The sequence below is a fragment of the Talpa occidentalis genome, unplaced genomic scaffold, assembly GCF_014898055.3.
Source record: "Talpa occidentalis isolate TD23 unplaced genomic scaffold, MPIMG_talOcc4v2.1 talOcc4.13, whole genome shotgun sequence".
Lineage (NCBI taxonomy): Eukaryota > Metazoa > Chordata > Mammalia > Eulipotyphla > Talpidae > Talpa > Talpa occidentalis.
The window spans coordinates 92,744,487-92,761,133 of NW_023601322.1; the positions used below are offsets into that span (position 1 = coordinate 92,744,487).

At 35.8% G+C, this 16,647-nt stretch overlaps 1 protein-coding gene across 1 annotated transcript in view; it reads left to right on the plus strand.

Annotated features, from left to right (window-relative positions):
* The window catches only part of NDST4 (N-deacetylase and N-sulfotransferase 4), a 309,699-nt gene that overhangs the window by 202,639 nt on the left and 90,413 nt on the right, over nucleotides 1-16,647 (plus strand). Inside the window, exons 5-6 of the mRNA XM_037509533.2 lie at nucleotides 1,858-1,945; nucleotides 8,460-8,614. Coding sequence (XP_037365430.2) covers nucleotides 1,858-1,945; nucleotides 8,460-8,614 — 243 coding nt within the window. The remainder of the gene's footprint in view (nucleotides 1-1,857; nucleotides 1,946-8,459; nucleotides 8,615-16,647) is intronic.

The window sequence follows — 16,647 nt, forward strand, 5'->3', positions numbered from 1 at the left end:
CTCCAAAAAGGGTGACAAGTTTACTGGGGAAAACAAATTATTTACTTTTTAATAATTTTCCCTTAAAATAGCGCCAAATGTGTAAGCCCACTCCCTGAATCTAAAGTCTCCTGTTTTATCTATCTCACTATGCTGTAGGTGTCTTTTTTTAGTAAATCACAATTTGTAATCACACACTTGTGTGAATATCCATTTGACATCTCTCTCCCTTTCTAAGCAGTAAGGTCCAGGATTGCAGTACTATTACATTTGTTAAACCCAACCATCTCCATCCATAGTAATAATTACTAGATTTAGGAATGAATGTTGGATAAATACATGGAGACTAAAGATTGACTTCAAAAACTCAGGTAGAAAACTGAGTGGATGTAATTGGTGTGAGCAGTACAGGGGAAAGGAGAAATTTTTGAACTGTTTCAAGAAATGAAGATAAGGATTGTACATTGGATAAAATAAGAAAGTCAGAAAAAGAAACTCATTGAAAGATATGCACAGTGTATTATTTTGATATTTAATATATTTAATTGATATACTGTATTCCACAGTATTTACCAAAAAGCTCAACTAGTTCAATAGATTTGGTTTTTAATTCCACTCTCTACTTAATATTTAATTGGTTTTTTCAAAGAATTTTTTAAAATAGTTAATGAGTCCAATTAATGAATATTCTTTTCTTTTTTTTAGTTAACTGGCAATATTTTAAAAATATTATCCAAGGTTACACCCAGTAAAACTGTGATCTTTGGTAACAAATGACCGTAACAATCTGTTAACTATTTGGGCATTTTTTTTTCCTGAATTAAAATAATTTGCAGGAGAGGTCTCTTAATTTGGATGTTATAAATCTCTAGGTCCACACATTTTTGAAGTAAGTGCTCAGCCCACATGGCTATAGCTCAAAACAAACTGTTTAAACCTCTGGCTCTTTATTCACCTTAGCAGATGGATAGCAGTCACCAAATTATTATCCCTTGTTTGAAATGAGTTTCTCATTTCCATCAGAACAAAATAAGTCCCTTTTAAAAAATCCATAAAATTTTATAAAAAGCATTCTGAATCAATAAACAAACTAAAAAGCTAAAGAATATGAGAGTTTTAAATTACCTATGTTGATGTAGGACTAATAGCAGTGGAAGGATATGCTGAAAATATAGAGAACTACCTCTGAGACTTAGATTGTTATCTGTGTGTTCTATCCTGTCTACAAACAAGAGCTTAAAATGGAATAATTCCAAATCAAGAAATTAGGGAAATTTTTGCTACAGTTAGAAAAATTAGCTATATATTTTCTAACTGTTCTTTCCTTATTCACATCTCAAGATTTGAAGTCAGTACCCTATAAAATATACATTGCTATTTAGTTTGTAAAGTAAAACCCCAAACTTTAAACTCAATAAATATGCCTTAAAAAGTATAAGGAAGGTAGCACAATTAAATACTAAAGTACATCTCAAACAAAAGGCAGTTTCCTATTCTATACCAACACAGGACTTATATATAACCAACAATTCTGAAAAATTTTCCCCAAGGAAAAGAAGTACAATAATCTGAAATTCAAGAAATGTCTCACACAGAAATGAAAAATGACTTCTGTGCTGTGAGTTAGAGAATTGCCTCTCAGTAACTTAGTGTACTTAGGACTTACCTGCTTCATAATTTGGTAAGCTTCTATAAAAATAACAATAGTGATTATAATACCTGAAATATGAAAAGCATATAACATTACCCATCAAAATCTAAAAAAGTAACAAAGCCCATATTATTTTGTTTTACTCTTGCATACACATTTGAAAAAGAGGCAACCCAAAGCTTCATATTTATTTTTCTAAAATCATGTTAATTTCTTATTTATTTCAGGCATTACTAGAGACTCAAAATTTACTGCGCACTCAGGTTGCAAATTTTACCTTCAACCTTGGATTTTCAGGGAAGTTTTACCATACAGGTAAGAAGGACCTTTGTGTTCTCAGGCAGCTACATATAAATAGGAGAAAAGATTTTAATTGTTTCATAAGTAGGAGAAATAGAATATCCATACTGATAATGGGGAAATTTTGGGTACATTATGTGAGTAGCCAAATCCAAAATCAATGAGCTTCTTTACTCTGGCAAATACTGTTAGAATCAAGGGCAAAAGAGGAAGAGAATTTATATTTTCAACTCAATAAAAGAAACCACACCATTATTCTAAGTGTGACTCTGGCCTCTTGTTCTATAAAGTCTAAGTAGAAAGCACAGAGATGATGAGAGAGATGATGATGATTATCTAATTATAATAATAATGATAGTGTTTTAAGTTGTTGGATAGTGAGGACGACAGACATTTTGGCTCATATCCTTTATCTTTGGAAAACATCTGCTGACGAGGGGAAATTTTGCAGTCCCACAATGTACTGGACTTTAAGGGTTGTCTTGCTTAATTTGCTCTCCCTTACACAATTTTTTCCTTGAAAATATTATATATAACCTGGCCCAATATGTATCCAAACCATCCCAGCTTGGTTTGCATTTCTTTCCATCTTCATCTAGTTACACTTGCATTTCAGCTCAATCTCAGCTTTCCTCAAATTATCAAAACGTGACTGTTGTTCATGCACTTCTCTGTGTTTTGGTATTTCTCACCTCTTTACACATCTTCACCTGCAGAATTTGACTCTTATTTTCTGAGTATCAGCATTATGATGTCTGGCACTAGGATCGAGAAAATCATGTACTTAAAAGTGATTGTCCCATAATAATCACAAGAATGGCCAAAAAAATGGTATGTAAGTGCCTGTGTTAAGGCAATACCTACTCTGTGCCCCTGTTCCAGCATCTCCAGTGTAAGATATAATGCTTTGTTTGGGTCTAAGCCCTGTTGTCCCTAGATGGTCACAGTGAACACGTTTCATAGTATTTTCTATGCATGCACAGTTTTATTGACTCATTAAAAAATACCCCATGCAAAAGTAATCTTTAATTATCATAAATGCAGCTTATTTACCCAAAGAGGCCCTTTTAATGCTTACCCAAAGTGGCTCAGCATGGTTTATTAGAATATTGAAGCAACAACAGCTTATTGGTTTTTCCTTAAAGCTTTTTTCCCTCCTGCTTTGAAACATGTAAACCTGTTTAAAGTAATGGAAGAAAAATTAGCATTTGGACCAATTGATAAATGAAATGATTGAATATTTTAAAAGGACATTTTGTAGAAAGAGATTTGGGTCATCATATCTGCACAGGCAAAGCAATCCCAGCTTACAATTCTGAAAATAGACATGTTTTTTTAAATGTTCCTCAAAAAAAAAAAAAATCCCTCAAGAAATGAGTTCAGACCTAAGAAGCTCTGACTATGAAGTTATAAAGCAGATAACTCTCCAGGCTGTATCTACTCATGCAGGCAAAAAAATTATGGGATTATTTGGAGTTCACACACAAACAATACTATTTTGTCTTAAATAGCTTTATAGTGTAAGTAAAGCCATTCTTTTGGCTAAAATATATCTGGATAACTGCCTCAGATTTTATTTGCTTTTCATATTCAGACCTATTAAACCTGCCAGACATTCACTGACTTAATGTATCAGCACCAAGCAGCTTATACCACTTCCCATTTCTTCTTTATAATCCTGAACTTATACCCAATACATATCTAGTAGGAAATGAACCACACACTAGTTTATATCACAGTGTTAGTTCTTAAAGGAAGATACCTCCCCCAAAAGATATATTTTAAATATATCTCTTAAATGGACCTTATTGATGCTTTATTTTGTCACTAACCTAACAAAAATAATAGGCCACTTTATTGTGTAGTTATTATAGAGATTAAGCAATACATATAAATTCTGTAAGTCTTAAATGCTTAATTTTCTTCCCATAAATTTGAAACTTTAATTCATTTGCTACTTTATGTGCAGAGTCATTTAACGCCATGCAGAATGTATTTCAAGAGTGTGATCATTTTATACTGAGCATTTATTAACTCACTCAAAGATACTGAAGTTTCTTCCAGTGGGGTGTCAAACACTGGCACTAGAAATATCAGGAGCTCATGCAACTTGCCTAGCTAGTCATATTACTATCTGGAGCTTAAGGTGGACAGAAAAAAAAAATCACAAATCAGGGAAGAGCTTTCTTTGTGCACTTGGCTATGATGTGTAACCACGAGGACATGGCCTTGGTGCAAAGTCTGTTCTCTCACAGGACGATCTGATTTCCCAACGCATGAGGATACTGATTGATGAGCCTCATTGTTTTGAAGACATTTAATCACATATGCCCAGAGTAATAATGATAGATTCTGTATTTCTTAGGCTGCTTTGCTTATTGGTATTTCCCATGTATTCTTTCCTGTTCAGTTTCTCTGTCCTTCACATGCAAAAAACAATCTCTCCCCAAAAGAACATATCATTCAGCCTTCCCAAAAAGTCAGTCACTCATGAGTGCCAAATTGAAAGAGGAAGGGCATACTGTTGTTGATTACAAGGAAAAAAATAAAAACATGGAGTTTTCAGGAAAACCTTTTAGTCTGGAAATGTTGAAAGCTTTATTAGAATTGCATCGTGAAAGTTCAATTGAAAGACTGATACATTGCAGCACTAAGATGCCTTATAGTGATGAAAGACTACACATATGATTTTCTGTAGAATATGATTTCTGGTGCCAATCACTGCCATTCCTTTTAATTAATAATAAACTCATTATGACTTAATTACTTCACAAATAATATTTGTATATTGGGTTAATATCTGTCTTTTCCATGGCAGTTCATTTCAGAAAATATAACCCTTCATATAAAATTATTACCTTTCAAACATGAAAGTAAAGTAGTGTTACATTCATTCCTCTTGTTTGTTTTGTCTTTTCTGTATAAACTATTAGTTTATAGACTAGATATTGGAACCACTGCTTTTGGTTCAATGTAGGCTCTGACATGTCTGTCAGAGCTGTGTGAAAATAAGCAGGTTACTTAAGCTTTCTGTGCCTCACAAATGGGAAAAATGCTAATACTAAGGAAAATAACATACCTCATTTGGAGCAGTGCATAGCATGTTGCAAGTGCTATGTAAGTATTATTATTACCTCACAAGTTGTGTATGAATCAAAGATTATCAAATAAAGTGAAGCATACACAATTCACATGACTTTTCTAACATTGGAGTTACTGGTAGCTTTTAATTGAGTTTATTGCCATATACTTGTGTGTAGTATAATATTTAAAAATTGTTTATTCTATAACCACCTATATGGAATGCAGCAAATTCAGCGCACAATGAAAATTACAATGAGCTAATATAAGGCAGAAATTTGTACAAAACTTACAATACAGACACTAAAATTTTACATATCTTATTTTAATGTTGTAACTTTGCCTTATGGAATTTAACCTATTGCCCAGATGTTGATAAAATTACTCTTATTTTGGCAGACTTGAAGAATTTTTAGAATACTCTTTTTTCCTAACAGATCCTCCAGAAGTGGTAACAAAGGAATACACTCAAATATTTTATTTCTAAACTAAAGCATTTTTTATTCTTGGGGAATTGGGAAAAGTAAAAGGATATTACTTTAAATAAAAACAAAAAACATTTTTAATTCACAATGATGTCAATTTAATCAGATAAGGTTGTTAGTGAAATGTCAGCCTGGACGCAGACACTTTAGTGGCCTGTAACTCTTATTAATTGTGGCTATATATGAACCCGAAATTCTATTTTCACATGAAATTTAAGCATGAAGTGGATATAAAAGATAAGGGTTTACAGTAAGGCAAAATTTTAGTATTGTCATTTAGTTGTATTTAAAAACATTGAAATTCTGCTTTTGTCCCTCAGAATATCTAGTTCATCTCACTTTTCATATAATTCTTTCTAGTATCACAAATTTTCCTTGTGTAACTTTGAATTATAAAGCCTATAAAATAACGGCAATACTGATGGAAATCAATGCATGAAGTTAAAAAAAAAGAAGTTTTAAATTCTCCATTTTGTGGGGAGTGTTTTTATATTAACACATCCTCTGACACTGAAAAGAAAATAAGATTTTTATGGTCAGTCATGTATCTGTTTATATCAATAATCTGCAAAAAAAATTAATTGAGTAATTGACCTCCCTCATGGTCAAGTATGCATTATGTGCTACCTGCCACTTCCAATAACAATCAGAGGAGTTTAAAGCAAATGGAACTACTTCTCAGACATTCTATATCCCAAACACAATAAAAGGTTGGGAGAAATATCAATTCACTCATTGCATATGACATCAAGTAACTTTTTCTAATCTATGTCTTAGTCTGCTAAATTATGACCACAAAAACATCTGGTGTGTAGCATAAAAACATTTCATGCTTAAAATCCATCTGAGGAAGTGATAAACTTTTCTTCATTTGCATTTCAGTATTTGATATTAACAAAAGTCAGTGAGTTGCAAGTCAGTAGTATTAACAATTTTAGCTTGTCAACAAAAATAAACAAAATTCCCTCCATTCATCTTATTCTTAGATATTTATCACTTTCAAAACTTCTGTTTTTTTTACCCTTTGACTAGTTGTGACTATTATAATAGTAATGGTGCCAAAACTGATTAAAACCAGTGATCCTTTGACATTTTAAGGACTATGTTATTTCTGTATCTCAGAAACAGTGCACATACATTAATGCACACAAAGATTGGCATGTACTACAGCAGACATATGAAGACTTTAAAATTCACTAACTTTATATATTTTGGACTGAATTAAATTATTTACTTGCTGCTGGAGGAGTAGCAGGCTATAGTACAGGTTGAAGGGATCCATTCCCTTACATTAAGAAATTAATAATCCTGCCAGCAATGTATTTTAGAATGTGTAAAAATATATAAATTTTGTAAATTGTAGGTATAAACCACTAGATGTTATTTTTTTTCTTTAAAGGAATTTTAAAGTAATATTTCAAATAGAACAGTTTTCCATAGAAATTTCATACAGATTTTTTTTAAAGATTTATTTATTTATACAAGAACTGGGGCCATAGACGCAGGAGGGTGAGAGAATTCACCAGAGGCAGAGAGGGGAGCAGAACAGGCAGACTAACAAATACACTGCTGAGGGGAGCAGCAGGCAAGACAGGAGAGATCTGCCGCACCATGTGGGTTTCTCCCTGACTAGCTGGGATTGAACCCATGCTGCAGAGGCTGCAGACAAATTCACAGTGCTGTACTCAACCCACTGTACCACCAGGGAGGCCCCAGATATTATTATTATTATTATCATCATCATTTTAAACATCACTTTGTAATGTATTTTTTAAAGATTTATTTATTTATACAAGAACTGGGGTACAGGCCAGAGGCATGAGAGGGTGAGAGGATTTACCAGAGACAGAGTGGGAGCAGAACAGGCAGAACTCTGCTGAGGGGAGCAGCAGGTGAGGCAGGAGAGGTCTGCAGCGCCATGTGGGTACCTCTCTGGCTGGCCGGGACTCGATCCATGCTTCAGAGGCTGCAGACAGCTTCACAGCGCTGTGCTCAACCCACTGCACCAGCGGGGAGGCCCAAGCCCCAGATATTATTTTTAAGAAGAAAAAAATCTTACTATTTATGAAGTGCTTACTATATGCAAGTCACAATTTTAAGTATTTAAATAACTGATTTCATTGACTCTCCAAAAAGACCCTATCTCCTAGGTTTTTATATCCCCTTTTAAATTTGGAAAGAGACTCAGCCAAATTAACTTGGCTAGGATCATATAGTCAAGTAAATGGCATATATATGGGCTCTGTTTCAGGTATTGGTGGACCCCAAATAGATACCAAAGCAAATAACCATGTGCTTTTTTTAACCACTAACTATCAGGGTCAGTGAAATCTTTACTATATGACACAGACATGGAATATTAAGATTCTTTTTTGTACATTTACTATGTATCTGCCTAAATAATACAAAATCAAGTAGCTTCCTATGTGGTTAGTAACTCTATATATCATTTGTTTGTACTTTTCACTCTTCTTTAATAAAGGTGTATTCTGTTTGTCATCCGAAAAAAGTTAACCAACCAGTTAAATTCCAAGATTACTTTTTAGACTTAATGTGCAGGATTACTTTTAGAAGTAAAAAGAATAATCATCTCTTATCAGGATTCCCTTATATATACAATAAGAAAATTAAAGGTGGAAACTTTTAAAACAAAAAATTAAATACATTGCAAGAATTAGGTGTACTTTTTGAGTGCCATTATATGCTGACCATTCTAAACAATGATAAAATAAATGTCCCAGGTGCCAATGAAACTCAATCTCCTTGTGATAACCACATCTTCCCCTCCCAGCCCCTATTCCCTTCGTCTTTCATATAATTTAGACTTTGCTCATCTTTTGGTAAAAACAACACACACTTGGATTTATGTATCAATAGTAAGGGAAATAACAAAATCTGAAAAATTTAATTTTACAGCCAATAGGACATTTTCACTTAAGCGATGTCTGTCTTGCCTTGTTCAGGAACAGGAGAGGAAGATGAAGGTGATGACCTTTTGCTTCGGTCAGTGGACGAGTTTTGGTGGTTTCCCCACATGTGGAGCCACATGCAGCCCCACCTCTTCCACAATGAGTCCTCTCTGGTGGAGCAGATGATTCTCAACAAGGAATTTGCCCTGGTGAGTCCATTTCATTGCAGTATTTTTCAAGCTATCAACTGTAACAGCAAAATTAACTTGGCTAGGATCACATAGTCAAGTAAATGACATACATATGGGCTCTCTTTCAGTGTAACATATTAGTGCACCATAATATCAGTTTATTGAGTTGAGCCCTATAGAAGCAGAATTGAACATAAAATATCAGAGCCAGCATAATCTGCAGTAAGAGTACATGTTGTTTTATATTATTTCATTTCAGGAATGTGTATTTGTATTGAACCATGATATAATGTGAAATGTATTTCAAAAAGTAAGTCATTGTCAGATAGTTTCCATCTCCTGTTTTATGGAAGGATTATTCTTGCATCTATGAAGAAGAAAAATACTTCTTTGTATTCCATTGTATTCCTGGTGCATTAGAATTGCCCTTTCAAAAGCATTTCTTGCAAGGATGAATGAATGGATGAGTGAATTCAATCATATCAATTACTCTACAGCAGTGTAGCACTGGGAATAGGTTCTGAGAAATGTGTCTCCAGGAGATTTCATCCTTGTGTCAATGATACATAGAGTACGTCTTATTCTCCAGAGTACTTCTTGGTTTCACTGACCTAGCAATTCAGAAGGGTACCTTTGAAGAGGGCTGGATGACTTATTATGCGCCTGTGTTTCTCTGAAGTCACTAGGCAACAAAAATTCTGGGGACACCACCATGTGATGTAATCCATTGTTAACCAAAACATTATTATGTGGCGTGCAGCGGTAAACCCATGTGCATATATCTTTTTTTCACACAGAAGATTTTCTTTTTTCTTTTTTTTTAAAGATTTATTTATGCCTACAAGAACTGGGGTACAGGCCAGAGGTGTGGGGGTGAGAGGATTCACCAGAGACAGAGTGCGAAGCAGAACAGACTGGTTGACTGAAATAAACTGCTGAGGGGAGCAGCAGGCGAGTCAGGAGAGGTCTGACTGCACCATGTGGGTAACTCCCTGGCTGGGGATCGAACTTGTGCTGTAGAGGCTGCAGACTGCTTCATAGTGCTGTGCTTACCCCTTGCATCACCAGGGAGGTCCCAAAACATAGAAGATTTCAGCTATCATGACTGCTAGAGGGGCTTCCTCGTGGCTCAAGGGGTTAAGCACCACACTGTGAAGCAATCTGCAGCCTCTGCAGCACGAGATCGATCCCCGTTCAGCCAGAGAGCAACCCACATGGCGAAACAGACCTCTCCTGTCTTGCCCGCTGTTCCCCTCAGCAGTGTATTTCAGTCAATCTGCCTGTTCTTGCTCCCCACTCTGTCTCTGGTAAATCCTCTCACCCCCCACATCTCTGGCCTGTACCCCAGCTCTTATAGGCATAAATAAATAAATCTTTTTTAAAAAACTGCATCATTTAAAAAAAAAAAAAGGTTGATAAACTCTGTCCCATGGGCTAGATCTGGCATCCTGTTGGCTTTGAATTGCCTCTGATCTAAGGTAGATTTGTTCTTTGGGATTTATTTTAATATTTTAAGTGATTGAAAAACAAAGACATAAAATTCATATTTCAGTGTCCATAAATAAAATGTTTCTGGAACACCATCCTAGCCTCCCTTCATGTATTGTCTGCTGCTGCTTTCATTCACACTGCCATAGCAGAGTTGGGTAGTTGAAAAGGTTTGTCTGACCCATAAATTCCATTATATTTACTAGGTGCACCTTTATTGACAAAGTTTATACAATGCTGCTCTACACAGTAAGTCTTATATCCATTCAACAATCTAAAAAACCACAGAAATATTTTCCTCAGAAAAATACTGATGGGGCCTCTCTGGTGGCACAGCCAGTTGAGCGCAGCCCTATGAAGCTGCCCGCAGCCTCTGCAGCATGAATTACATTCCCAGCCAGAGAGATACCCACATGGCACAGCAGACCTCTCCTGGCTCTCTGCTGCTCCCCTCAGCATTGTATTATAGTCATCGTGACTGTTCTGTTCCCCACTCTGTCTTTGGTGAATTCTCTCACCCTCCCGTGCCTCTGGCCTCTAACCCAGTTCTTGTATAAATAAAATAAATCTTTAAAAAAAAGGGAAAAAAAGAAAAATACTGAGATGCACATTCTCACATCTCACACCTTCACGCAAAAAGACAGTCACACCCTGGGTCGTGAATCATCCTGGGCCTCACTTAGAACTTCTGTCTTGAAGATTTTATTTAATATAAGTAGTTCACTTATACCATGTGATGGCTGTCATGTTTCAAGGCATCTAAGGAGTCATAGACGTTCTTCTTCAAATTATGCCCCATTGTTATATTAATGGCTCATCCTCTTACCATCTCTACACCCCAATCTGTGGCAGGATCCCTAGAAGGAGGTAAGGGCAGGATAAAATGCAGTTAAGACCATAGGCTCAGGCACCAGAATGCCTATATTTCAATTCTGACCTTCCATCAATGGCTGCTTGACCTTGACCAAATATTAATTGGTTTTTCTGTATCTCTATTTCTCTCTCTGTAAGAATGAGAATAATAGTAACAATGACCTCACAGGATCGTTCTGTGGAGACATATAATGTGTTCAGGCAAGGCCTGGCATTCCATAAACACTTAGTAGTCGTTAACCAATTATGATCTTTCTAAATCCAAATGAGTATACAGTTATGTCTTGTTTTTGAAAAGCCAAATGTCTAATAAATTTGGCACTACCCTATAGCATTGTAAAATTCAGTAAATGTTTCCTTTTCAAAAATAAGGCTTACCTTGTATGTACATGTTGAATTTTCTGAGAGCATTTGCCTTGATAATGAACTGTGTTTACCAGTTTGCTTAAACCCTCCTCACTTCATTTCCACCCTGAAGACTTGCTTTTTAGGCATGTAGGTTATATTTCATAATGGTTGATTTCACCTGTTTGTGTAATTTATTTTTTAAAAGCCATGCTAAGAGCACTGGGGAAGACTCCGATGTAATTGCTTTGTAATGAAATGTCGAAAGCTATTTAGAGTCCATTCGGAACAATTGTATTTGTTAAACCAGTTTGGCTAGAAGCTAGACTGAAACCTATAAATATATTTTGAAAAAAACTATATGTTGCATAATCAAAATTTACAATTAAAATGAAGTCTGTTAAACGCACGTAAATGATATTGTCCTTTTCCTCTGGAGTTCAGCTAAATAAAATTTCTCGAGACTCTGGGCCTCCCTTGGTGGCTCAGCGGTTGAGTGCTGGGCTGCTAAGCTGCCCACAGCCTCTGCAGCTCCAGTTCGATCCCCAGCCCCCGGTGAGGGTCCCACATGGCCCGCAGACCTCTCCTGCCATGTCCGCTGCTCCCCTCAGCAGTGTATTTCGTCACTTTGCCTGTTCTGTTCCACACTCTGGCTCTGGTGAATTCTCTCACCCTTCCGCGCTTCTGACTGTACCCAGTGCTTGTGTAAATAAATAAATAACTCTTAAAAATAATTTTTTTTTTCTCGAGACTCTTCAAGTTCAGAACCCTACCTTTCACAGTGAACACACAATATGTGTGTTGTCCAGGAGTCATGAGATGCATTTATTTCTTCTTAAATGAATATCTTTCCATATCCAGATGATACTTCCAGATTATCTGCAGGATTAAAATGGGATAAGAAAACACCGTACAGGTGGAAAACACCATATAAGATATTAGTGGCTCAAATTTTGTGCTGACTGCTAGTAAAAAGTTCTGATAAAGTTGGAAATTCATTTAATGTCTTCATGCCTTGGTTTCCTACCCTGAAATGGTAATGATTCCCCTTTTCATTCTCCAAACTACAAAGCTTTTAGGTAATTAATTTTTATCAGCTCATCTGTCAACCAAAAGCACTGGACCAGATAATGCCAGTGATCAATTCCAATTCTAAAATTCTGTGATCACTCTTAATATCAGTATACAAATTTGGAATTAACAGCTTGAAATATTTATCTAACTGCAACTGAAGCAATTATTGAAAGAGATTTTCAAACTAAATGACCAATTTATACTGAAAAACATGTTTAAATCCCTTTTTTATTCTACCCTGACATTTCTCACTATTCCTGGGTATGACCTTGGTTGGCAGAGGGGTAACAGTCAAAAGCACAATTGTTCTCATAGCATTTACAAAAACAATTCAAGTGACACAGTAAAATTTCATATTAAAAAATAAACATATTGATATTTCAAAGATAGTGTATCAGAACGGTTTTGTTTGTTAAATTTTTCTGAATTCTCTCTGGCTAGAGAAACTTTTTTGTTATATGTCTAAGAACTATGAAAAACAGACTATGAGTTTTTTTTTTTACTGTTTCATTATGTTGGAAGAATCAAAGGCTGTCATGTCTTAAACCATGCACACCTGCGAATGCATGTGAGTTTGTACGGAAGGTATGTGTTGTGCTCTTAATCCATGAGCTCGTGTATGTGCAATGTTTGTGTATGTTAATTTGTTGGTGCGTAATGCACGTGTGCATGCTTAATGCATGAACATATATGTTATGTGAGGGTGTGCATGTGAATAGAGGGTGTTATTCTAATAATGGCACAATTAATTGATACATTCATTGAAGGATACTACATTTGCAGAACAGCAGTGTAGGGGAAAATAGCGTTTTATTTTCTTCCTTTTAATAAGTCTTAACATCTGTGCTACCACTCCGTATCATGAACATATCATGATCATATCATGAACATGATCATAGTTGCTTCATATCATAGAAGCAACACTTGAAAGATGAAAACAAAAACACAGGGTGACTAGAATAAGAAGCATTGTTTAGCATTAAAGTAATTAATGAAAAAAAATAATTATGAAAAAAACACCAAAAATCTTTCCTGGCTTAACCCGTATACACTTTACAAACACAGGATAAGTGCCTGTGGCATAAACTTGAATTATCCGCTTTTCTTCCACAATAGATTTGTGGTGAAAAACTTGAAATGGATTCTGTTGTTTTAAGTTTAGCACAACCTCATTGAACTTTCCAAATGAGTGGAAGCTTTCAGGTCACTTACAGTAGACTATAAAATATCCCGAAGGAAAAAAGATCAAATCTTTGTCTTTGATGCTAATGTAAGTTTTTCAGTAGCGTAATGGTGTGAGTTTTTCATTATATTGCATCAAACAGTTGTGTAACTCGTTCATGTGTGAAGAGGTGAATGCTCTTGGAATAGGCATAGTTTTTAGATCCTGATTTTAAAATGCTGCACTTTTTTACAAACTCCTTACAACTCATAGCTAGACGCAATATTCCTGATATGAAACATGCTGATATTTAAAATGTTCTCATGAGACACCCCACTGATTAGGCATAAATCTTTGCACTCCAGTCACCTGATATGGGCCTGATCACAAAGTTATATAGAGAATTCACATGACTCAACAAAAAACAAAATAAACAATCCAGTCAGGAAATGGGCAGAAGAACTTAAAAGACATTTCTCCGAAGAGGAAATGCAAATGGCCAACAGGCATATGAAAACATGTTCCAGGTCCCTTATCATCAGGGAAATGCAAATCAACACCACACTGAGATACCGCCTTACACCAGTGAGAATGGCACATATCAACAAAACTAGCAACAGCAAATGTTGGCAAGGATGTGGTGAAAAAGGAACTCTCCTACATTGCTGGTGGGAGTGCAAACTGGTCCAACCACAGTGGAAAGTTGTCTGGAGGTTCCTCAGTCTACTAAAAATGGAGCTACCATACGATCTGGCAATTCCACTCCTAAGGATCTACCCAAAGGACACAAACTTTGATTCCAAAGACCGCCTGTACCCCTATGTTTATATCAGCACTATTTACAATAGGTAAAACCTGGAAACAACCCAAATGCCCCAAAATAGATTAGTGTCCTGGTGGCCTGTATGTGAAATCAGCTCCATAGACATTTATGTTAAAAAATAAGTTGATCAAGAAGATGTGGCATATATACACAATGAAATATTATTCAGCAATCAAAAAAGATAAACTCATGCCATTTGCAGCAATGTGGATGGAACTGGAAAAAATTATGCTCAGTGAAATAAGCCAGAAGGAAAAAGAAAAATATCAGATGATTTCACTTACAGCAGGAATATAGGGTAACCAAATAAGACATAAATGTAAAAAATAATAACAGTACAAAATATAACAAAGCAAAAATGGACAATTATAAACCAGAGACATCATGCAGGGGAGGGGCAGGGAGAGGGATCAGAGGGAGGGATGGAGGATTACAGGGGACTGAGGTGATGGTGCACAGGTGCATTGGTGAAGGGAATTCTATGGGGACCACACCTGAGGGGGTAGGAGGAAGAAAATATTGTTTAAAAATGAACAATGATGTAAACAAAAAAAATGGAAAGTGGTTAAAATGAAAAAAAATAATGTGTAGAGTAGGAAAGCATTGAAATTCTGATGACAGCAAATGCAACATCAATACCATCAGTCTAATGCCAGGCACCTACAACTTTTCGTGAGCTGCCTCTATAAGCAAGGTTAAAAACAGCTATTTATTTAACTCAGCTCAATAAACTTCAATATTTCATGGGAAAATTTAAAAAAAAAATTGTTCTCATGAAAACACATACTCATCAAAAATGGAAAATCTTTTAGTGTCCTGGTGGCCTGCATGTGAAATCAGCTCCATAGACATTTATGTTAAAAAATAAGTGGAGAGTGGCAGTGGAGTAAATGGCACAATAAAATAAAACTGAGTGAGAGCTAACTTTTAATAGATGTCTAGCTATTATGCTTATATCTTCCTGAATTATGTTTTATATTGTCCTCTTGTGATATCAAACACTATATCAAAAAAAAAAACTTATTATAACTACTAGGTTATTTCAAACATGGGACCTTTAGAGAAGGGAAAACCACCTAATCAAAAGTAAAGATGTTGAAGGTTCAATAGTGACTAGGTCAGTCTGTATACTTGGCAGAATTAAATCTTATATGAACATGAAGAATTTAGATAAAACAAAAATAGTAAACCAGTCAGACTTTGGGAAATGGAAGCATTTTTGGCAATTGTGTGAGCTGTTGAGGGTTCCTGTGGAATGCACATCCAGGGAGTACCAATAACTGTGCCATTTACATTAGTAGTTGAATGTATTTTTGGCCCATTGAGTCATAACAAATTGACCCAAAATTGAAGAATCGCAGTAATGGACATTAATACTCAACAGTTCATGTAAGTCACAAAGTCAAATATGACTTAACTCGATCCAGCAGCTCTCTCACAATTCCAATCAAGGTATCATTTGACATGAAGATCATTTCAGGCCTCAACCGGCTGGCACCACCAGAGCTCAAGCTTACATACACAATTGTTGACAAGATTGAGTTCCCCACAAGTGGCTGAATGGTGGACCCGTCTTCCTCAATTTTTTTTTAAGATTTATTTGTCCATGTTTAGAAGAACTGGGGTACAGACCAGAGCTGTGGCGGGGAGAGAGGATTCACCAGAGACAAATGGGGAACAGAACAGGTGGATCTACTGAAATACACTGCTGAGGGGAGCAGTGGGGAGGCAGGAAAGGTCTGCTGTGCTATGTGGGTCAGCTCCCTGGCCGGAAATTGAACCCAGGTCTTAGCAGTGATAGCTCTGAGATTTAACCCGTAGGCCACAAGGGAGGCCCTGTTTCTCAACTCTTGTTGCTGGGTCTGCTCTCAGTTTATTTTCATGTGGGCCAATCCAGATGGCTGCTCCAGTATGGTAGCCATCTGGTTTCTCTGGTTCCTTTGAATTTCCATGTGAATTTTAGAATTAACTTAGATATTTCTGCAGGATATCTGGCTAGGAGGTTAACAGAGATAGCACTCTACGCACACATCAATTTTGGAAATAGAGCCATCTTATTATAATGTGTTCTGATCCATTTATGGGCTATCTTTCCTTTCATTTAGAGATTCTTTAATTTCTTTCAGTAGTTTTTTTATAATTTTCAGTCTGTGTTTTGTACTCCTTTTGTTTAGTATATCCCTAAGCATTTTATTCTTATTGATGCTATTGTAAATGGAATTATTTCTTAATTTCATTTCATGCTGTTCATTTTTAGGTATAGAAGTACTATTGATTTTTGTGTGG